This window comes from Pan troglodytes, chromosome 1 (assembly GCF_028858775.2).
Source record: "Pan troglodytes isolate AG18354 chromosome 1, NHGRI_mPanTro3-v2.0_pri, whole genome shotgun sequence".
NCBI lineage: Eukaryota > Metazoa > Chordata > Mammalia > Primates > Hominidae > Pan > Pan troglodytes.
Window position 1 is genome coordinate 45,601,525 of NC_072398.2, and position 22,250 is coordinate 45,623,774.

General features: G+C 50.1%; 1 protein-coding gene across 2 annotated transcripts; it reads right to left on the reverse strand.

Moving 5' to 3' along the window:
* Positions 1–4,027: 4,027 nt before the first annotated feature.
* Positions 4,028–18,900, reverse strand: PRELP (proline and arginine rich end leucine rich repeat protein). 2 transcript variants are annotated; one of them, XM_525032.8, is made up of 3 exons: positions 18,755–18,900; positions 9,501–10,489; positions 4,028–6,940 (listed from the first exon to the last, which is right to left on the reverse strand). In XM_525032.8, exons 2-3 carry the CDS (start codon positions 10,471–10,473, stop codon positions 6,765–6,767), a joined length of 1,149 nt encoding a protein of 382 aa, XP_525032.2. In that variant the 5' UTR covers positions 10,474–10,489; positions 18,755–18,900; the 3' UTR covers positions 4,028–6,764. The 2 variants fall into 2 exon arrangements, with proteins under 2 accessions (XP_525032.2, XP_009439275.1); XM_009441000.4 differs by having other exon boundaries at positions 18,765–18,887.
* Between the last annotated feature and the right edge of the window lie 3,350 nt (positions 18,901–22,250).

Sequence of the window (22,250 nt, forward strand, 5' to 3'; positions counted from 1 at the left end):
AATTGAATAAAATCACCAGAGACAGGAGCTGCAGGCCTAGGTAGTTCAAAGAGAAGGTGTATGGGGGATGAGATCGGATTTGAAAGCCAACTTCAAGTTCACAGATGATGATCATGAGGATACGGGAAATTCTCTAAATCTGCTAGGAGGAAACCAAATGGAAATTGGGAGGTGGGCCCTAGAAAGGATCATAAACACCAGTAGACATTGTGTAGGGTCTCGGGGGCCTGGGAAGTATCCTCTCCCGCACCCTCAGAGATGTACAGTCGTCCCTCAGTAACCATGGGGGATTGGTTCTGCACGTCCAGTGGATACCAAATCCACATATGCTGAGGTCTTTTATATAAAATGGTGAGTTTGCATATAACCTACGCACATCCTCCTGTGTACTTCAAATCATCTCTAGATTACCTATAACACCAAACACAATGCTTACACCTCACTCCATTCACATGGATTCCACATAGTACTGGCACACAGCAAATTCAAGTTTTCCTTTTTGGAACGTTGTGAATTTTTTTTTTTTTCTGAATATTTTCAATCTGTGGTTGGTTGAATCCACGGATGTGGAACCCACAGATACAGAGGGCCAACGGCATTCATCTGGAAACACTCCCCTTTCCTTGGTGCCTCGAGCAGGCTGCCGAGCAAGTTCTTGCTGAAGGCAGAGGTGGGGTGGCTAAGGAGTCTTCCCCAGCTTCTGCCAGCCTGTGCCCCGGCGCCCACCCAGGTTTCTCAGTGACTCTCCTTGTTCCCTACTCCTTTCCACCAACCAGATACTGAATTCAAGCTGTGAGACCCCCTAAAGATCTAGTCCAAGTCCTTGTGGTATAGATGAGGAGAGTGAGGCCCAAAGAGGTGACGTGACTTGCCCTAGGTCACACAGAGCCAGGGCCAATGCCTAGATTTTTTGACTCTCGGGTTAGAGAGTTTTCTTTAGTTCATATGACCCTCCCCATTTCCACCTTCTTCCCCAGGAGTCCTGAATCCATGTGTTTCCAGGCCTTCAGAGCAGATGGCTTGGCAGAACTCATCTCTGCCCTGGCACACCAGGTGAAGAGGCAGATCTAATAGCCTGGCCCTCGAGGGCAGCATTTGGCTTGCTGTGTTCCTGGGCACGAGCTGGTGCGAGAGGGGGCGTCCCTCAGCCCAAGAGCCTGGTCACCAGAGAAGAGCATGTTCTTGTACCCCTGGCAGCCCCCCACCTGGGAAAAGACACCATCAGAGGCTCTGCTGGGTGGAGGGAAAGATAGCCCTGGATCCTGGAGGGCATCCAGTAGGCAGATGGCACATTTGGCGGGCTGTATGCCTCCATCTTCTCTCCACAGCCTAGGCTTTGCAGCCAGAGGCCCTCCGCCCCCACAGCCAGCCTAGGCAATCTCCCCCCTCCCACCCCACACATTTATTCCTGGGAGAAATGCAAATGCGAGTGTTCATTCACTCTCCCTGCCGCCTGCTCCCACTCTCCCTCCCTGCTTTCCCAGAGACATACGGTCCTGCCATCCCTGCTTGGTTGCCACACCCCCACCATCGTTCCTCCCCAATGCATACACACCTGCTCCCCCCACTCCCTGCAGGAGCCACATCCAGACTCAGGCTCACATCCTAGACCCTCTCCCAACTTCTTCTCTTGCTTTCCAAGCTCACAGGTCACACACTCTTGTTCTCATGAATATTAGGGGCTGTCCATGGATGTGTACATGTGACCTGGTGGGGGAAATGGCTAACCCCGCAGACTGCTGTTCCAGGCAGCCCAGCTCCCCAAGAGCCTGGCAAAGGAAGCAGGTGGCGGGGGAGGCGTCCTAATCCTAATCTCTCATTAGGAGAGGCAAAAGGCGTGTTGATGAATCGGAGGCGGCAGGTGGTATGGACAGAAGTCTGACCAGCCAACCCTGTTGTTGCCCTTTTCATGGATAGGGAGAGAGAGGCGGGGAAGTTCAGGAACCCTCCTGTGTTTTGGATGACAGGGGTATATCCCCTGCTGAGGGCTTGTAGCCACATAACTCCACTCCATGACCGGAACATGACCCTCTCCTCTTTTTCAGACACACAAGCCCCACAGGGTAGACTCCACACCTTCCTACCTTTGTACTCATGCTGTTTCCTGTCCAGGTGGCGTCTTTTTTTCTTTCATCCACCTGGCAAAATCTGATTTATCCCTTAAGAGCCAGCTCACATGGTAGGAGTCTTTCTGGTTTTCCTCAGGTAGAGGTAAAAGCCCTTTCCTTTATACTGTTCATACACAGTAGTTTCACTCGTGTCTGTGTGAAGAGACCACCAAACAGGCTTTGTGTGAGCAACAAGGCTGTTTATTTCACCTGGGTGCAGGCGGGCTGAGTCCGAAAAGAGTCAGCGAAGGGAGATAGGGGTGGGGCCGTTTTATAAGATTTGGGTAGGTAATGGAAAATTACAGTCAAAGGGGGTTGTTCTCTGGTGGCCAGGGGTGGGGGTTGCAAGGTGTTCAGTGGGGGAGCTTTTGAGCCAGGATGAGCCAGGAGAAGGAATTTCACAAGGTAATGTCATCAGTTAAGGCAGGGACCAGCTATTTTCACTTCTTTTGTGGTGGAATATCATCAGTTAAGGTAGGAACCAGCCGTCTGGATGTGCACGTGCAGGTCACAGGGGATATGATAGCTTAGCTTGGGCTCAGAGGCCTGACACACAGCATTATTACAAACACTTAGGACACAGAGGTATCCATTCATGGATTTCTTTCCCTTTACCAAGGTATGAGTTCCTCAAGGGTGTGCTGCTATGTATATTATCCATCCTTGAATGCTTAGCTGGGGACCTGGCATGTGACCAATATCCACTGAACATCCGTGAAGTGAACCGAAGTCGATGTTCAGTAGCCAGGTAGGAGCAGCGAGGGCGTCACCTGGCAGTTCTCATTCTAAAGAAGATGGTGTAGCCTGGGAGGGTCATGAATCCCACTTTTGCAACCAACCTTCCCTCAGAAGAGAGAGTCTGGGACACCCTGTTCTAACCCTTCTGTGGACTTCCGCATGGCATGTAGACCATTCCAGATGACTTGGTCTATGCTCTCTGTCCTTGAGATGGCTCTTTTACTGTTTTGTATGCACACTGCATCTCCCCAGTTAGTCTGTAAGCTTTATTTGGGCAGGAAAGACGACCGTTTTGTGTCTTTCTGTGTCTGCCTCAGTACAGAGCTCCTGGGAGACCTTCGACAATTTAGTACATGTAGCTTGAAAGAACCCGAGGCTTTGGGTTTCAAAGGCAGCTGTCAGATTTCTGGTCTGACTTTAGGAATATATATATTTTTTTGTCTGTGGGTGGGCAGTCTTGTGGAATTGAGGATTAATTTTTCATGAGGGTTGTGAGTTTGCGAGAAATTCTTCAAGAAAAGGCTTTGGGGCTGGGCATGGTGACTCACGTGTGTAATCCCAGCACTTTGGGGAGGCCAAGGTGGGAGGATCACTTGAGGCCAGGAGTTCCAGACCAGCCTGGGCAACATAATGAGACCCTGCCTCTATTTAAAAATAATGAGAAGAAAAGAGGAAAGAAAAGGCTTTTGGATAGCTTTCGTAGGAATTTCTTAAGAGTATAATCTTTTCCCCACTCATCTTGTTAGAGCAATTAAGAGGCTTTGGGGCTGGGCATGGTGGCTCAATGGTAGGGGGTGGGTGGCAAGATGACTTTATTTTTATTTTTATTTTTATTTTTTTTAAATGAAGTCTCGTTTTGTCTCCTAGGCTGGAGTGCAGTGGTGCAATCTCGGCTCACTGCAACTTCTGCCTCCAGGGTTCAAGCAATTCTCCTGCCTCAGCCTCCCAAGTAGCTGGGACTACAGGCATGTACCACCGCACCCAGCCAATTTTTGTATTTTGAGTAAACAAGGGGTTTCACTATGTTGGCCAGGCTGGTCTTGAACTCCTGACCTCAGGTGATCTGCCCGCTTTGGCCTCCCAAAGTGCTGGGATTACAGGCGTGATCCACCATGCCTGGCCGGCAAGATGACTTTGAAGTGTTATTCTTGACCTGTTCACACCGTGGAGTTCACGCAGGGTGTTTTTCATATTACTTTATTTCCTGTACTGTGAAGTGTGTTGAAATGTGGAAGTTATTTCACAAAGTTAACAGGGTCTTCAAGACAGAAGAGATATACGTGCAGAGTACACACATACACCTACGTACACACCTGTATATGTCGATGACGACAGCATGGAGGGAATGAACTTGTGCATGGAGAAGGGGGCTTTTTTTAAACTTGAAAGAAACCAGCCCATTCTGTGTGTGTTTGGAGGAGGGGAGCCTGTAAAGCCTATTTACCTTGAATCCCCTCTGGCTTACAGCTGCAGAGAGCAACGGAGAGCAGACATATTCTAGATTGGGCAGTGGGATGATGGTGATTGCGTTGCTGCTCAACGAGTCTGGGTTTGCAGGATCAAGGTAATGACCTCTCCCCTGAGGGCCTCATCAAAGGGGCTGAGGCTGCAAGCTGTGAATAAGATGCAGAAGGGGCTCTTATCCAGGCCGAAGCACCAGGTTGCTTTCGGCCATAATAACGTGTGGACTTTAAGCAGGAGCCTTGAAGAAACCAGCTGCAGCTAGAAAGAATGCGGCGATTGTAGTGGAGCACCGGGGAAGGAGGCTATGATGAAATGGGCCCTATTTTCCATAATTAGCAAAAAAGAAAGGTGAGAAGGAGCATAATGGGCATTTCTTGAAGTTAGGGACCCAGCTTAATCCAATTTCTTAAAAACCTTTGGAACTTTTTTCATCCTAACTTGGGGGTGGGCACTGTGTCTTACTCATTTCTAGAACATCCATCCTCTATGCCTCCCACCAATATACACACGCAGGGGGCTGAGAAGGGGCAACATCCCTTGGAGGAAGTTAGGGGGAAAGGTGAAGTCGAGGCAGCCCTGTCTGGACCGGGTTCCACTTGGAGACCTGCCAAGCTGTTCACCTGGGCCAGGCAATGGAGGGTGGGGAAGCCTCTGGGGGAGGGACAGTCCATACAGAAAATAAATTACTGCAAGGGAAGGGGCAAATATTTAGGACTTGTCCTGCATTCGAGTATGATTTAAAGTGTGGAGCTGCAGACTCGGAACATGAGCGCCGGAGGGACCTCAGAGGAGCATCTTTTTTTTTCTTTTTTGAGACGGAGTCTCACTCTGTCGCCCAAGCTGGAGTGCAGTGGCACAATCTCGCCTCACTGCAACCTCTGCCTCCCCGGCTCAAGCGATTCTCCCGCCTCAGCCTCCCAGTAGCTGGGATTATAGGCGCGCGCCACTATGCCTGGCTAAATTTTTTGTATTTTAGTAGAGACGGGGGTTTCACCATGTTGCCCAGGGTGGTTTCGAACTCCTGAGCTCAGGCAATAATCTGCCCGCCTCGGCCTCCCAAAGTGCTGGGATTACAGGCGTGAGCCACCGCGCCCGGCCGGGAGCATCTTATCCACCTCCTCGGTTTACAGATGAGGGAGCTGAGAAGGCACCTGGGAAGGGCCTACAACAAACGGGAGCCGACTATGTCCTCACCTGGGCTCACTCACGATGGGAATGAGCCCAGTCTGGGGACGTTTGTGCCCGTTAGACCCTAGAGGGGAGCGACACCATGCACACGGCCCATGGCTCTTCCGTGTTGGGACCCCACGGGCCTCCTCCACCGAGGAAAATCACCCCAGGAAGAGGGCCAGGCGCAAGACTGGGACCAGCTGTTACTCCCACCAGCCACTAGGTGGCACCGATGCGTCTGTCTCCGAGGAGGAGGCGCATTTTCAAACGTGGAGGGGCTTCTGGGAGATGTCCAGGTGCTCCGCCCCTTCCTCCCTGTCTCTCAGGAGCCGCCTCCCGAGGGTGGAAATGGCTGGGCCGCGCACACTGATGGAGAACAGATGGCGGGGGCGGGGCTGCTGCCTCTTCCTTCCCCCGCCCCCACAAAAACACTGTGAACCCTCCTCCCTAAACCCGAGGTTGGGCAAGGGGGCCGCAGGACCCATCGACGTCACGCGGGCCCATCCCGGGCTTGAACCCTTCCCCTCTCCCATGGCTGCTTCCTAGTTCCTTGGGCCATTCTTCTCCTTGGCTGTTCCTCCTGAGGCCCAGCCAGGAGGGCGTGTGCTATGTTCACCCTGGAACAGAAGGGGGCGCCCTGCGCATCCCTGTGTCCTGCTGGCCAGATGCAGGCCCCTGCGGGAGCCCTGACCCTGCATTCTACCTCCGTCATTCCCTCGCTCCTCCTTCCCGATACCCGGGCCAGCAGGGCCAGGGCTATGTCTGGTGCCGGGGAACCAAGCGGCGGAGCAGCAGCTTTGCCAGAAGGGATCCTTGGCCCAGGAGAACTGGGTTTCTCGGCCTCTTTGAGCCAGAGCTGCCGAAGATGGAGGAGCCCCCAGGGGGACTTTCTGAACCTTGCCTCCGGGCTGTTTGCTCGGCCAGGACCAAGATCAGATAGTCCACGGCCCAGATGTACCCAGGAGTGGCGGGTGGGGGAGGAGAGAGAAGGGGACACCAAGTCTTTAGACACATCTGTGTTTCTGGAGCAAAGGGAAACCACAGAAGGCCAGGAGTTTGGGTGTGCACTGGGTGTCTTTCAACTGGGTGGAACCAAACTGAGCCCTTGGAAGTCTCGCTCCTGAGGCTGCAGAAGAATAGATGGCTTTTCCCTGCCTCGAGGGTGGGATAAGGGAGGCAAAGCTGGGAGAAAGAAAGGGAGAGAGAGAAAACGAATGGCCGGCACAGGTGCCTGGGCCCCAGCCTTCAAGTGCGGTCAGAGCAGATCCGGTGGCGGAGTAGGGCCTAGATGACCACGGACTGCAGGAGGCGGAAGCACATCATGAGGTCCAGCGGGATGGGCGGCTTCAGGTAGTTTCCATCCAGCCGCAGGTAGCGCAGGTGTGGCACGTTCTCCAGGTCCGAGGAGAAGTCATGGAACGCCACTAGGTCGTTGGGGCAAATCTGGGTTCCGTTGATTTCTACGGAAAAAGAAGACGAGAAATCAGAAGGGAGTGGAGGCTGGCGGCCAAGATGAGGAAGGGGAAGGGGGGAAGACACCCGAGAGCAAGGACCGTAGACTTCTCTCTGAAACTGGCTAGCTTTGGGAATGTGTGATCATAGATGAGCTGCCTTGACCTCCAGGCTCAGTTTACTCATTTGTAAAATGAATTAAGTTGGAATTGATCAACAACTGTTATTGCAAGTTAACTCTAGAGAATTGGAAGTAAATTTTGAACTGGGCCTTCAAGAATAGGTAGAATTACAACAGGTGGAGACCTGGGGGATGGTGTTCTGATAGAGGAATCTGTTTGAATGAAGTTGTGGAGGCCAAAATTCTGCTTGTGGGCGAATCTGGGAATAGTAATAGTGCAATGTGATGTACTAAGGAGAGTAAGCTGGGAAGGTAGTTAGGCTTTCAAACAGTCTTTCACTAAGAGGCTTTTGATCTCCGGTCTGAGGAACGGCAGTGAACAGGACTGTCTTTGTGAGAGCGATGTTATTAATAGGCTACTTGAACCATGGTATCCTGGAGCGTTAAATCTGGAAGGGTCCTTAGAGATCCCTATGTTCAGGTTTATGCTGTACAAAGATAATCCGGCTACACTGTGGAGAAGCAATGGAGTAAGGTGAGATCTGAAGCCAGTAGGTGGATGTGAAAATTACTCTGCAGGTTTTCCTTTGAATTGGATGTGAGACATGAGGATGGGCAAAAGATGGTAACTGAAATAAGGATGACAGGAAGAGGAAAGAGGATCTGGGGAGAGCTCCGGAACCCCAGGGACATGATGAGCCTACTGATTCTGAAGGGTCCATGGCCTGAGATTCCATTTCCTGCATCACATCTTGTTGGATGCCTGTGGCACCAGGCATGCCAGCATTTAAATGAACTGTTTTATTCTCCCTAAGCCTTGCCTCACTTATCATTTATGGAGGAGCAGGAGGAGGAAGAGTAGGCATCATCTTCATTGTAATTGTCTTCCTCTTCCTTTTCCTCGTCTTTCTTCTTTGCCATTGGAGTAGCAGAAGGGCCCTGACACAGGGGTTTTCTCTTATGAGCTTGGGGCTGCGGCCTAGCCACCCTCATGCTGAGTTCTTCAATCTGTGAAATGGTAAGAGTGGTGCCTGCCCTGTAATCAGGGGAGAGAATGTTGGCAAAGGCATTTTGTAAGCTGTTTAAGGACAGTACCGGTGGCAGCATTACGGTCATTGTGAAGAACGTAATCATCCCACTGACCTAGGCCCCACTCAGCCCATTCTGTCTGTGAAAGGCACAGGAGACAGGCTGGTTGGGGTGGGCTCATGTGGGTGAGGTGTGAGTTCTCTGACTTCAACCTTAGAAGGTTGGGATGTCCTCCAGCAACCTGTTCTTCCACAATCTGATAGAGACCTATCAGCCATTTATTAATCAAGGTATCCCTTCTGTCTGTATTTTGGCCTCATAGCTTCCTGGGGGTAATGTGTTTTATTTTAGTGTGCTGTCTCCGGGGTAAAATTATACAGTCTTCCCCTTTTCCCATTTTTTTTTTGTAAGATTAAAAAAAAAATCCTCCCCTACTTCTTGAAATTATCCCAAATGAGTGAACGATCTATTCGCCCATTGTTGGTGTCAGTGTAGAGACACCAACAATCTCCATCTCATTCTTTGGTTTGGAACCTAAGGATCCCCAAATATCATTCTAGGGGTCCTTCTCTTTTCCCTCAATCCCTCTCTTCCCTTCTGCTGCTGCATCCCTTCTGTGAATGTAGGCTGATTTTGTTCAAGGACCAGAAAATATTATTTCACTTCTAAACCTTTCTGCTAATGCTCTGCTCCGAGCTGAAATTTTTGATTGAAGCAAAACTGCAACTTCCAGCCTCCTCTCCTGGGCTGCAATTGATACTCCAAGTCCAGAACCCTGTAAATGTCACTTAGGCAAACTCTCCCTTAAGTGCACCTAAACATCGCACCCTTCCAGATACATTCAGAAAGCACCAGCATGCAGACCTTCTTTTCCTGACTGCCACATTTTTACCAGTTGCATACCCTGAATCAAAACCCAGACTCAGGCTTGGGAAGAAGCATCTTCCCACAGGGGCAGGTTTCTGCAGAGGGCAGACCCAGGACATTTCAGGATAGGTATTTAAATGTCTCTGTTCTGTTTTTAGCAGAATGTCCAGGAGTACATTCCATGTCTACCCTACCTATAGATCCAGTTGCCAAGGAACTGGGGCTGAGGAAGAATGGAGGAAGAAAACCTATGACCCTCCAAGTATGGTATTCTGGGCACTTTCTCCATATTAAACTATTACATCCTCATATCACCTTTGTGATAGAAGATATTATTACCATTCTCACTTTACAGATGAGGAAACTTCCCAGACTGGTCAAATATCTTTTCAAGGTCACCCAGATAGCAAGTGGCAAGGCCATAAATTGAAGTCCAGTGCCAAAGTGGATGCTTTTTATACCACCCCACCCTGAGTCTCCCTAGAGAGGGTGGAGGTGCTACACAAGCCAACCTCCTTGCCTTCGGCCCCTCCCCGGCCCACCCCACTCACTCTCGATGCTATTGTTGTTGAGGTACAGGTGTTCCAGCCTGTTGTTGATGGCGGGCACACTGCTGATCCTGTTGTGAGACAGGTGGAGCACAAGCAGGTTGGAGATATTAAAGGAGTTCTTGGGGAGTCCCCTGTCTGTCAGCTTGTTGTAGTTAAGCCGAATGAAGGCAAGATTGGGAAAGCTCTTGAAGTATCCGTTAGGGATGGTCTCAATCTTGTTACTGTCCAGGTAGAGCTGGTGAATGGCGGTGGGGACCCTGGGCGGCATCTTTCTCAGGATGTTGTGGGCCAGGTTGAGCTGCATGAGGTTCTTGAGGCCATGGAAGGTGTCGGGCTTGAAGACGCCGTCGCTCAGCCTGTTGTGCTGGAGATCCAGGAGCAGCAGGTTCTCCAGCTTGCTGAAGACACCAGGCGGGATTCTGGAGATATGGTTCTGGCTCAGCCTCAGCTGCTCCAGGTTCCGGGGCAGGGCCGAGGGGACCTCTTCCAACTGGTTCTTCTCCATGTAGAGGAACACCAGGCCGGGCAGTTTCTCCAGCACCCTCTGGTCTATCTTGCGGATTCGGTTGTTGTCCAGGTTAATCCATCGCAGGCCTGTGGCATTCTGGAAGGACTCCACCGGGAGCTCAGTGATGAAGTTGTTCTGGAGATAGAGGTAATGGATGCGGGGCGGGATGACAGGGACCTTTCGCAGGTTGCGGCTATCACAGTAGAGGGCAGATGGGAAATCAGGGGGGCAGTAGCATTCGCGGGGACAGTCAGGGAAGATAGATGGAGGGCCTGGAGGGAGGGGAGGAGGCAGGTCTGTTGGCTCTGCTGGTTCATCAGGCTGAGGAAAGCTGGGTGTGGGCCTGGGCCTGGGCCTGGGTCTGCGCCCGGGCCCAGTCCCGGGTCTTGGTCGTCTTGTTGGCTGGCCTTGGGCCACTGAGGCCAAGATGAGAAGTGGGAGAAGCCAGCAGAGGGGTGACCTCATGATCCAGGTGATGCACCTGCAGGGAGAAGACACATAAGGTCATTATCCTTGGGCCCTCAGTAACTAGTTGTCATGTTTTTGAAGCCAGAGTTGGGCAGAACTAGAGCTCCAGGGAAGATGGGCAGAGCTCAGGGAGCTGTAGAAGCATCTCCTTGTTTGCCTGTACCCAGCAGGTAAGGGAATAACAAGGGCTTGAGGCTCTGGATTCCCTGGCCATTGGCTTAGCCACTCGATGTGTTGAGCCTGCTCTGAAGAGGGCGGGGGGCATGCTGGTAGAAAGCACATTGGTGGCCAGGTGCGGTGGCTCACACCTGTAATCCAGCACTTTGGGAGGCCAAGGTGGGCAGATCATGAGGTCAGGAGATCGAGACCATCCTGGCTAACACGGTGAAACCCTGTCTCTACTAAGAATACAAAAAATTAGCCAGGCGTGGTCGTGGGTGCCTGTAATCCCAGCTACTTGGGAAGCTGAGGCAGGAGAATGGCGTGAACCCGGGAGGCGGAGTTTGCAGTGAGCCGAGATCGCACCACTGCACTCCAGCCTGGGTGACAGAATGAGACTCCGTCTCAAAAAAAAAAAAAAAGACACATTGGGGCTGGTGGGACAGTGGCATACAAGCCTGTAATCCCAGCACTTTGGGAGGCCAAGGCGGGTGGATCACTTCAGGTCAGGAGTTCGAGATCAGCCTGACCAACATGGAGAAACCCCATCTCTACTAAATACAAAAAATTAGCAGGGTGTGGTGGTGGACACCTGTAATCTCAGCTACTTGGGAGGCTGAGGCAGGAGAATCACTTGAACCCAGGAGGAGGAGGTTGCAGTGAGCCGAGATTGCACCAATGCACTCCAGCCTGGGCAACAAGAGCAAAACTCTTTCTCAAAAAAAAAAAAAAAAAGAAAGAAAGCACATTGGACTCCGAGTCAGGAGTCCTGGGGCTTGTCAGAGAAGACCCTTAACCACTCTGGCCCTCAGTCCTCCCATTCACAGCATGAGAAAATCATCAGTGTCTTCATGAGAGGGATGTTAGGATGTATGAACCTTAGAGTCCTGGTTAAATCCAGAAAGGTCCTTAAAGATCCTATAACATAGTGGTTTTCCAACTCTTCCTTCATTTCTGTCGCACACCCCTGTGGGGAGGAGACTGAGGAGATGGCCCTGGGGTACCCTCAACCCATCCCTGTGCCAACCTCAGCAGCTCTCTTTAAAAAAACCTATTATATATATTGAGGTTTAGCCAAAGCATTCATTTGTTGAGGGGCAGGGGACACGTTTCTTTGCTAAAAATGGCTTGAAATCCACCAATCAACTCCAGACCCCACCATTTGCAAAAACTGAGGACTGGAAGGAAGAAGTGGCTCGCCAAGGCCAAGATGCTGTTTAACAGCAGACCCAGGGCAAGAACCAAGGCCTCCTCCCTTCCAGAGGAGAGCTAGTGGGATCTTGGGAAGGGAGGGAAGTGCTGCCGACACCTTTGCATCCACCCTGGCTCACAGATGCTCTGGGCCTTCCCACCCATCTCCCTACTCCCTGCACTTGGCTCAGAGAACGCTGGTCTTTGCCATTGGGAGATATGCCAAGAACGTCTCCCCAGATATGGAGGCTCCCAGGAAAATAAACAGGGAAGGGATTGAAAGATGAGGAGAAAACACTTTCCTTTCTTTTGATCACATATTGCTCCCATATCTTTTGGAGTTGGTGGTATTGGGGTGGGATATCAAGAAGAACCTCCTGCTAGCCTCAGTGACATTGAAATATGGAGCTGAAGGATGTTTTGGTGTTGCCCTCCTTCCCATTGGCCCCAATGACCCCCCAGATAGGGCCATGTGGTTTGAGTTGAGTTGAAACTGGGGAAATAACAACAGACTCATGGCTGCAAACAGAAAGAGGCAGCTCCCACAGGCATCCCCCTGGCCTAGGCTAGGAAGGGTCCCCGGAGGGGATGCCCTGTACCTTCCCCTATCCAAGGATATCATTCCTATGACACCCCCAGCCAGGATCCCTGTTCCCACATTGCTTCAACTGGCCCTCTTTGCCTCTTCCTCAAAACTGGGGTGCCCCTTCCACTACCTCGAGGTCTGGACACACTGGGGATGCAGGCTTCTCTGAGATAGGGTGGGCTGGAGTATGTCCCCAGCTTGCGTCTGGACCCTGTGATCACTGTGCTGATTCAGACACTCTGCCTCTCCCACCTTCCCTTTGAACCCATGTCAGCTTAGACTTTTCTTGCTTGACCCAGTGCCTGGCTCCTTGCTGGCTTTGATCAAAGAAAGACAACAGAAGCCACTCACCAGCTGCCAAATTCTAGGACAGATGCTCAGGAGAAGCTGAATGTGACAAGAAACTGGAAAGAGAAGTGCTTAGCCATGGATGGGTGGAGGGTGTCTCACCGCAGCTTATGTGCATGGACACACACACACACGCCCTTGACCCCCCAGTCTGCACACTCACACACACACCTCTTCAGGTCCCATGCACATAAGCAAACTCACTCACTTATCCTCTGTGTGCGTATATGAGCCCATATGCAGTACACTGAGTATTGGAAGGAAAGAAGGAAGGCGGAAGGGAAGGAAGGCAGAGACTGTCTTTCTCCACCTCCCTCTAAGGTGGTCTCTTCCAAGGCAGGCCTCTCCAAGGAGGTCTGGAAGGCCATTTTCCCTGGCCTCCTATCACAAAGGACCTTGCAGTTAGGTTTTTGGCTTGATCTCCTGTTAAGGATATAACATTGTCAGAGATACATTGCAAGGATTAAAAAGAGAAGGCATTAATTGCAAAACTTTAAGCTTGAGTCTTGTTGGCTGAACCCCACTTCACTTGAAATTGGTGAACTATGAATTAACGTTGTGTAAGTTCTGTAATTTTCTGGAAAACAGAACAGTCATCTTGCATATAAATTAAGGGGGTGGTTAAAGCATTGGTATTCTAAAACAAACATTTCTAAAAGCCTCAATTTTTGTGACCCTGATTTAAAAAAAAAATTTATTTTCTAATCACCCAGAAGCCTAGAAATGATCTAGAAATCTTTCATACTGTGAGAAGCCCTGTCCCAAGGAGGCTCCCAGCACTGGCGGGAGTTTTTCTATATCCCTTCATTGCCTTTGTCACCGAAAGCATATGCCAGGGACTGGGCACCAATTTGCCCAGGGCTTCCAGCAAAAGCAGTGAGGCACTGTGGCTGTGACCTGTGCTGGGCGGGGGGGGGTTTCCTTGGCTCAGTGCCAGGGCAGCCCTGGTCTTCATTGTCAGGGGTGAGAGGAACAGGCAGGTTACTCACAGCTCCACCCAGCAGGCTGGCTGTGCGCGCCTTCTCATCCACAGTAAACACAGGCCTTCCTCATCCCCATGTGCAGCACCAGACCCTTTGGGAACTTATCTTTTCACTAGTCCTCTGACCCGTTTACATTCCAAACCTCTGGGCCTAGCCAAGCTGCTCCCAGAGCCAACAGGAGGTTCCCCAGGAAATGCTCCCAGGAGCAAGTTATGTGGGGAAGCTGAGCCTGCTCTCCTCCCCTTCCCTCAGCCCCAGGGCTGAATCAGAACCATTCCAAGTGCAGGGATGCTTCTCTCTTAAGGAAATAGCATTCATTTCTAAGGCTTTTCTCATGGGGTGATGCCCCTTCCTGCTGGAGCTTTGCCATGAGGCGGGATGAAAAGTTCTGACAGCTGACAGCACAGCCATTCTCTCTGGCAGTGCTCCGTGATGTCCTAGGTCTCTGAAACCAGAATCCGTGTGACAGACTGAGGGTACCTGGACTCCATGGGTAGTCATAGTCCCTCCTACAAAGCCTCAGACCCACACTCTATGCTCCTGTCTTCTAGAAACTTCTGTCCAATCATAAGGTTCCTTAGGATGGGTCCATGTGTGTGTTTTTAAATTTTTCTTATGCTTTCACAAGTGCACTTCTCCACCCACAGCTTTCTACTGGGCTCTGCTCATTGCTCAATCAGTGAAGGTTTGTTGACCACCTACAACAGCCAACTGCATGCAGTTCTGCTCTCCACCATCAGTTCTGGAAAAGCTGCTGCTTCACGGAAGAGAAAGGCAATTGCTTTGCCCAACCCAACATTCACTCTCCACATTAAAGAACGTTTCCTAAGAGAATCTTAATTTTTTTTTCTTTTTTCACTTTAAACAAAAGTGAGATGGGGGTCTCACTGTATTGCTCAGGCTGGTCTTGAACTCCTAAGCTCAAGCAATCCTCCCACCTCAGCCTTTCAAATTGCTGAGATTACAGGTGTGAGCCACTGCACCCAGCCTCTAAGAGAGTTTTAAATTCTAATTTCAATTCCAACTATTGTGGATCTGGGCTTGACTCCTGGCTCTGACTCTCCAACCCGGGCTCCTCATCTGTGTGAGGATCAAATGAGATCATGCATTTGAAGGCATGTTATAAAGTGCAAAATCTCTGCAAGTGGCAGAGGCTTACTTACTCATTTATTTGTTTATAAAGAGCAGATTCTCTAGAGAGACTCCTTGATTTTTTTTTTTTTTTTTTTTTTGGTGTTACAGGGTCTCCCTTTGTTGACCAGGCTAGAGTGCAGTAGTGCAATCACAGCTCACTGCAGCCTTAACCTCCCTGGGCTCAGGTGATCCTTCCATCTCAGCGTCCTGAGCAGCTAGTACTATAGGCATGTGCTACCACAGCCGGCTAATTTTTGTCTTTTTTGTAGAGATGGGGTTTTACCATGTTGCCCAGGCTGGTCTCCAACCCCTGAGCTCAAGTGATCTGTCCTCCTCAGTCTCCCAAAGTGCTGGGATTACAGGCATGAGCCACAGCGCCCCATGGACTCCTTGATTTTTAAAGTGAGATAGCCCCCTTCCCTATCTCTCTCATTAATTTAATGTTCAAACCCAGGAGTGGTGGAATGTTTCTGCTCAGGGCAGGGTTGGGTGGAAGTCCTGATGGGTTGGTCAAGTCATTAGGAGCAGCTATTTAAGGCTAATTGGCTTTGTATGGAGAGGTTGAGGTTGGGCTGGGAATGAGGTTGGGTTTGTCTCCCAGGGCTAGGCAGGGTTAGCAGCAGGGTTACGCCGCACTCTGAACTGGCATTCTTCTTACTTGTCAGATCTCCTGTCTAATTGGTCACCCCTAAGCCTCCATGCCTTGACCCAGAGCTACCCTGCAGTGGAGAATGGGGCTGCTTCTGACCCAGCGCTGTGCCGGTGAACGTCGGAACACCCCTCTCTCTTTTTTCCCTTCTTTCTGTTCTCAACCTAGGTGTCTGAAAGCCATCCTGCTCTCTTTATCTCTTCCTGTAGTCCAGAAGGGTGCTGGAAGCAGGGAGAATCAAGCAGTCTTTGCCAATTTATGAGCAGAGTTAGTAGAGGAGTGAGCCTGAGGCCCTTTCAAGGCCCCCATTAGGGCTGATGTGGTCCTGAGATAACAAAGGAGCCTTATGGGGGCATGATGACTTCAAGATGCCCCTTTCTAGGAAGGTGAAACGATACAAGGATGAGCTTGCCTGGGGCAGTGGGAGGAGAGCCTGTGGTGCATACTAGTTAGGAGAGAAGATTCTCGCCCCTCCACCACTACCTAGTGATGCGAACCCTGTTCTGGGCCTCAGTTTTCTTATCTGTAAAATGGGAATAAAAAAATCTTCCCTATACCTATATTCCTTACCCAGTTGTCAGAAGCAAGTGCAGTTAGCAGCTTTAAAATGCACTACAGATCAAAAAGTGCTAAAAATAAAAATAACACTATTATGAAGAGACCATCTGTCTCCCCAGTGTCTACCACAAGGCAAAGTGTAAACAGAATGAAGATTTTCTGGCCTCAGGCCACTAGTTTAGAAGAGAAAGTTTTCCATTCTGAGCGGTGGGGAAGAAACCAGGGTGAGACGACTCTTCTCTGACAGCCCGCCACCTACCATATCCTCTGCCCCGTTCCCCCAGCATCTCCAAGCCTTGAAGAAAGCCTAGAAGAGCGTGTCTGATGCCTTGAGTGATTATAGATCTGAGACCCAATCCTGCAGTTCTTCATTCAGATGCTTAGCTAGGTAGGCTTAGGCAAAGCAATTGCTTTTCTGCTCTATAAAATGGGGATACTAACACCTTCTTTTCTGTTTTGAGGGTTAAATGAGTTAATACATGCAAAGTGAGTGTTTTGTGAATGTTAAGGTCTTGTTGATATTATTTCAAAGTAATGGGGTCTCCTTCCCTCCAGCCTGGCTAGAGGGCAGCCCCCATGCACTGCTCGAAGGCAGGGATCCTTGTGAGTGGGGTACCAGCTCTTCCACACAGAGCAACTTCCTCCCCTTTGTGGCTTGTGAGATCACACTTGGGTCTCAGAAACAACTAACTGAGGAGACTCTGGAAGTCCCCAGCCACCTAGGGAAAGCTTGTTCTGTCTTTCTAATTCACCAACTTCTCACCGATGCTTTCTGCAACAGGTGAGGGGACACTGGCCACAGAAGGTGCAAGTCTGCCTTCCTCAGCGGGCCATGGAGTTCCACTGCGATTCTTGACTTCTCCCAGCCTTTTGCACCCAGCTTTTTGCCCCTTCCAGCCTTGAAATGCTTCACTCACATGCCCAATAAATGGGATTGCCCACTAGGGAGGTGGAGGGGGCATGAAGAAAGTGTTCAGCTCACCCTCTGTGAGAGCCCAGACAGGTGGCTGCTGGGAAGGAGGAGCAGGGACCTGTAAGGGTCAGGGGAAGGGCCCAGCACATGCTCCTGGGGTCCTGGGGCAGGCAGATTAGCAGGTGAGGGGAAACAGAAGCTCTGTGGAGCCATCTTGGGGGAACTTTCTTACTGGAATGTTCCTCTGTGGTATATATGGCTGCTTGTGCTTGCAAGGAGGAGAGAGGGAGACAGCTCTTCCCTGTTTACTCCCACTCCCCAAAAAAGAGATGGCCTATTTGGGACACTCTGGTGCTCCTTTTCCAGGACACAGTCCTTCTGCCCAGCTAACACTGCCAGAGTCTTGGGCTTAAAAATTACAACAAAGCTTTCTCTCAGGCCCCTGATTCTCGAGCCCTGGTGGACCATCAGAATCTCCTGAAGTATTAAAACAAGATTCCTGGGTCTTGATTCAGTAGATCTGCAGTGAGAGCCGACATCTGTATTTTTAGTAAGCCCTCCACACTCCTCCCTCTCCTGCCCTTAGGTGACTGTGAAGATCAGCTGTGTGTGGGACCCCTGATCTCCCTACACCCCGCCTGCCTTGGGACAGACCCTCTCTATTAATAGAGAGGAATGAGCAGGGGAGCAGGAGAGGGGCCGCCCTTCAGTTTTCCCCTCCCCAACTGCTTAAGGAACTGCTGCCTTTTTTTTTTTTCTCCTCTGCCACAGGACCTTTTGCCAACCTAAACGGTTGGAATAATTTCAGAACGGCTTTAAAGAAAAATATTTTTCTGGCTGCCTGCAGGAAAAAAAAATAAAAAAATGAACTGTCCCCAGAGCTGGGAATTAGGACCTTCAAGGATTGGGAACTGGGTCGCTTTCTTCTTTCTTTCCAAAAGCCAAGTGGTTTGGACCAGTGAGACAGAAATTGAAAGCTGCTGAGAAGACACTGTGCAGGTTGGAAAAAGCCGTTTTTCTCTCCCTCCTACCCAGTGAAGCCCTAAATAATGAAGAAACCCTTCCAGCTCCCGCTCTTGCTTATCTCCTCCCTATTCGGCCTGGACTTGGGATGCAAGATTTTCTTCTGGCTCTGCCATCTCAGTGGGAAAACGTACTCTATCTTTGCTCTTACAGCTAGGGAGGTGTGTGTGAGAGGGCGAGAGACAAGATGCAGGGAACATGTGTGCATGCATGTGTGTGTGTGTCTGCTGGTGTCTGGTGACGATGTGGTCTAGCTCTGCATGTCAGATGCAGAGGGCAGAGGTGAATGGACAGGATGTCTTCATTTTGTATGGTCGTGTGGGGTGATGGTAGTGAAAGTGCAGCCTCCATGTGATGTGTGTGACTTCCACAATGTGTGACAATACACAAAAGGTGCAAAGAAATGGGTTCTGGAGTCCAGTTTCTATGGAAACACCTGATCTGTAGAAACACTTTGTGCAGCGTGGCTCTCTGCTACAACAAACATCTGCAGCAGGAAAGCTTAACTTTTGCAGTAAGCAAATATAGGGGTACAGAGTGATGAAAAGAAGAGGAAGAGGCTATAGGAAAGAAGTTAGGGAGACTAAATTTGAACTCATTTGAGAGGAGAAAGTGGTGGGAGGAAGGGAGGAGTGAGAGGATAGAGACTAGATCAATAAATGGACAGATCTGGAGGAAACTTACTGGATGAAAGATTCTTCCCAGTCTCCTGCCCATCTCCCGACTGGGCTTACCTGCACACACCTGCCTCTCCTCTCAGCTCTGAGTTTAGTCCTCCTCTTCCACCCCCTCCCTTCGGCGGAGCTGTGGCAGCAGAGAGCCAGCTAGAAGATCTGATCTCCCAGTGGTGTGTGCGTGCTTGTGTTTGCCTGACTTTTCTTCCACCAGATCCTATTGGGGTGGGGAGGTTAGCTTGGGGGGAGGGAGGGGCAGATCATAGGGAGGGAGGGGAGGAGAGGAGGGAGGAGGGAGGGAGGGGAGGAGAGGAGAGAGGGAGGGAGCTTGGGAAAGGAGGAATGACAATAAAGTCTTTATCTGGCAGCCAAAACTCCCAAAGACTTCATCCACACACCATTCCCACTAACAGACTCATTTTTAATAACATTTCCTTCTGCTGCTGCCGCTTCTGGAGAGGGGTTGTTTGACCCATGTTTGGAAAACAAGCCAAATTAACAGAGGGAAAAGGCATGAAAAGCAACCTCTGTGTAAGCCAGGACTGGATGGCTGGGTCCAGCACTAGCCTGTTTAATTCCTCCTAACAATCGCCTTGCCTTCTGGGGCCGTTGCTCCCGTAGTGTTAAATTCCTAAACCAGTGAGGGGTTTGGGATGCTTCCTCTGAGCAGTGACAGTCTTTCCCTAAGTTATCTTCTCCAGGAGGTTGCAAAGGGAGTGGAGTCTCAGGCTGGCATAGGAGATAACTTCGGTTTGGCTGCCAGGGCTGTTCTGAGAACCAGAGAGGGAGAAGTCTGGCCTGAGTTGCACAGCAAAGTTAAGGCAGAATTAAGATTTAATGTAAGACCTAAAGTCACTGTTCCTAGCTCATGTGGACAATGTAGTGGCTTCTTTCAGCTTCTCCATATCACACTTAGGTGAGATTTAGGGGCTGTGTGGTCATCACACAGTGATGGGAAATCCAAATTTCCCCTGTGCACATCAACACCCCAGAAGACCCAGTCAAGTAACACCACTACCTCTAACAATCCTCTAACAATGCCCCTCAATTAAGAAAGCACAACACACTTGCAGGTAAGTAGATGCCCATCAAAATTTCCTGCCATGGCCAGGCACAGTGGCTTACGCCTGTAATCCCAGTACTGTGGGAGGCAGAGGCAGGCGGATCACCTGAGGTCAGGAGTTTGAGACCAACCTGGCCAACATGGTGAAACCCTGTCTCTACTAAAAATACAAAAAAATTAGCTGGGTGTGGTGGCGGGCATCTGTAGTCCCAGCTACTAGGGAGGCTGAGGCAGGAGAATTGCTTGAACCCGGGAGGCAAAGCTTGCAGTGAGCCAAGATCATGCCACTGCACTCCAGCCTGGGCAACAAGAGCGTGACTCTGTCTCAAAAAAAAAAAAAAAAAAAAAAAAAATTTCCTGCCATCCCAGCTGACTACTTAGAAAATGCAACGCAATTTTCTTCTCCATTATTGGTTCCATGGAGAGCTGCAGAGCCCCATGACAGGGGACTGCCTGCCTGCCCTCCCCAATATGGGGTAGAGGACAGAACATTAAAATTAGGGTCTGCAGCCCTGGGCTCAGCCACCCACAAGCTATATGGTCTTAGGTGAATCACTTGATCATGAGGACCTTCAGTTTCCTCATTTACAAAATGTGGATAATATTGACCTCACAGGGTTGGGAAGTAAATATTGTAAATGTGAGAGCACTTTATAAACTGGGAAGATATTAGGGTTTAGGAAAGGGATTGCGATGAATGGTAATTAGCCTAAGAAAAGGAGAAGGAAAAATAAAACCCAGACCTTTCTCCAACCCCCTTCCACCCCAGATCTCATGGCTTCACACCCTGCTGGTGAGGTCTTGCTGGAAGACAGCACGGTTCCTCTCCAGGTTCACATTAACTGTGGCTCTGCCAGGCTGCTCACGTGCTTCATTTCTCATCCAGATGGGATATGGCATCTTCTGCAGGCCGGGAACATCAGACCCCAGATTTGCTTGTTTTCCTTGGTATGGTGGGTGGTAGATGATAGAGGGCAAAAAAGACTGGCTGGGCACGGAGACTCATGTCTGTAATCCCAGCACTATGGGAGACGAAGGCAGAAGATTAATTGAGCCCAGGAGTTCGAGACCAGCCTGGGCCATATGGGGGGACCCTGTTTGTACAAATAATTTAAAAATTAGCTGGGTGTGTTGGTGTGTACCTGAAGTCCCAGCTACTTAGGAGACTGAGGTGAGACGATTATTTGAGGCCAGGAGACCAAGGCTGTAATGAGCTATGATTACGCCAGTGCCCTCCAGCCTGGGTCACAGAGCAAGACCCTGTCTCAAAAAATAATAAGGTGAGCAAAGTACAGTGAGGTGCAGAGATGATGGGTAGAGTGTCTGTGGGGATAGACAGACTGGAAGGAGTGTGGAGTATGGGCAGGGGCAGGGGTGTCACCTGTATCCATTTGTATGACAGCCATCCAAATCCCAAGAGTCTATGCTCTCGGGAATGGATGGCCAACTTCCAAGCCCTGCCTAAGCCAGTTATCTCCCTTCCTCCCTCTCCTCTCTCCCGCATCCCACGCTATGCAGAGAGAATTGGAAAGAAGTATAGACATGGCCAGCAGGATATTCAGGAGTGTCCAGAATAGAGTTTGCTAATCAGTGGCTTGTGGACCTAATATGGCTTGAGTACCTAATTTTTTTGACAGCACATTAATTTTTTAAAAGTTTTGTGGAAATTTTAAAACGTATACATATTTACACAGGATAGTATTAATATCCCCATTATCTAATACCTAGCTTCAACAATTACCGACTCATGGCCAATCTTGTTTCTTCTGTGTTCCCCACTCCCACAAACCCTACTGGTATATTTTGAAGCATTGGTTAAAAAAAAAAAAAGGATTTGAACACCTTTAGTCAGGACAAGCACTTCCCAGTTCAACACAGTCGCCATCCTGGTAGACAGGGGTCCAGGTTCTTGGGACCTGGCTTTGCCCCATTGCATGCTGTGTGACCTTGAAGATGTCCCTCTCCCTCTCTGACCTCAGTTTGCCATTTATAAAACACGAGCTTGTACCAAATGACCTATCAGTGCTCTTCCAACAATACTGTGAAGAGAGAGTATAAGGTTTGGGGTTAGGAAACCTGGATTAAGATGTCAACTCTGCTGTTCTCTAGCTACCTGGTGAGCAGGTCTCAGCACACGAGCCTTGGTTTTCTCATCTGCCCCATCTCCCTCCCAGGGTATACCCGAGATAACACGAGGATCATTGGCAGCAATGGCAGGGGAGTATTTTGTGATTCACTGGCTTCATGCACCCTGGGACTATGTGGATCCTCCAGGAAGAGCCTCCTCTACTCCCCTAGAGTCTCAGGGACACCAGTGGTGTGTCTTCAACCCAGGGGAGGTATTTATCTCTTGCTGGTGTAGCCAGAGGACAGTCACAGGCACATGATGTGAATGCTGGGGCATATGGTGAGAAGTCCAGATATGCACATTGTTGCTGCTACTGCTGCCTGGTCCTAGGAGAGGGCTAGGGGCAGCATGGTTAGGAGACAGAA

What these genes read in the sequence shown, in the direction of transcription:
- PRELP (XM_525032.8), bottom strand. Translation starts at nt 10,473, where the DNA reads ATGAGGTCACCCCTCTGCTGGCTTCTCCCACTTCTCATCTTGGCCTCA. An exon ending in CAACAACAATAGCATCGAGA is followed by an intron (nt 6,941 to 9,500) that starts GTGAGTGGGGTG and finishes CTTTTTCCGTAG; the next exon opens with AAATCAACGGAACCCAGATT.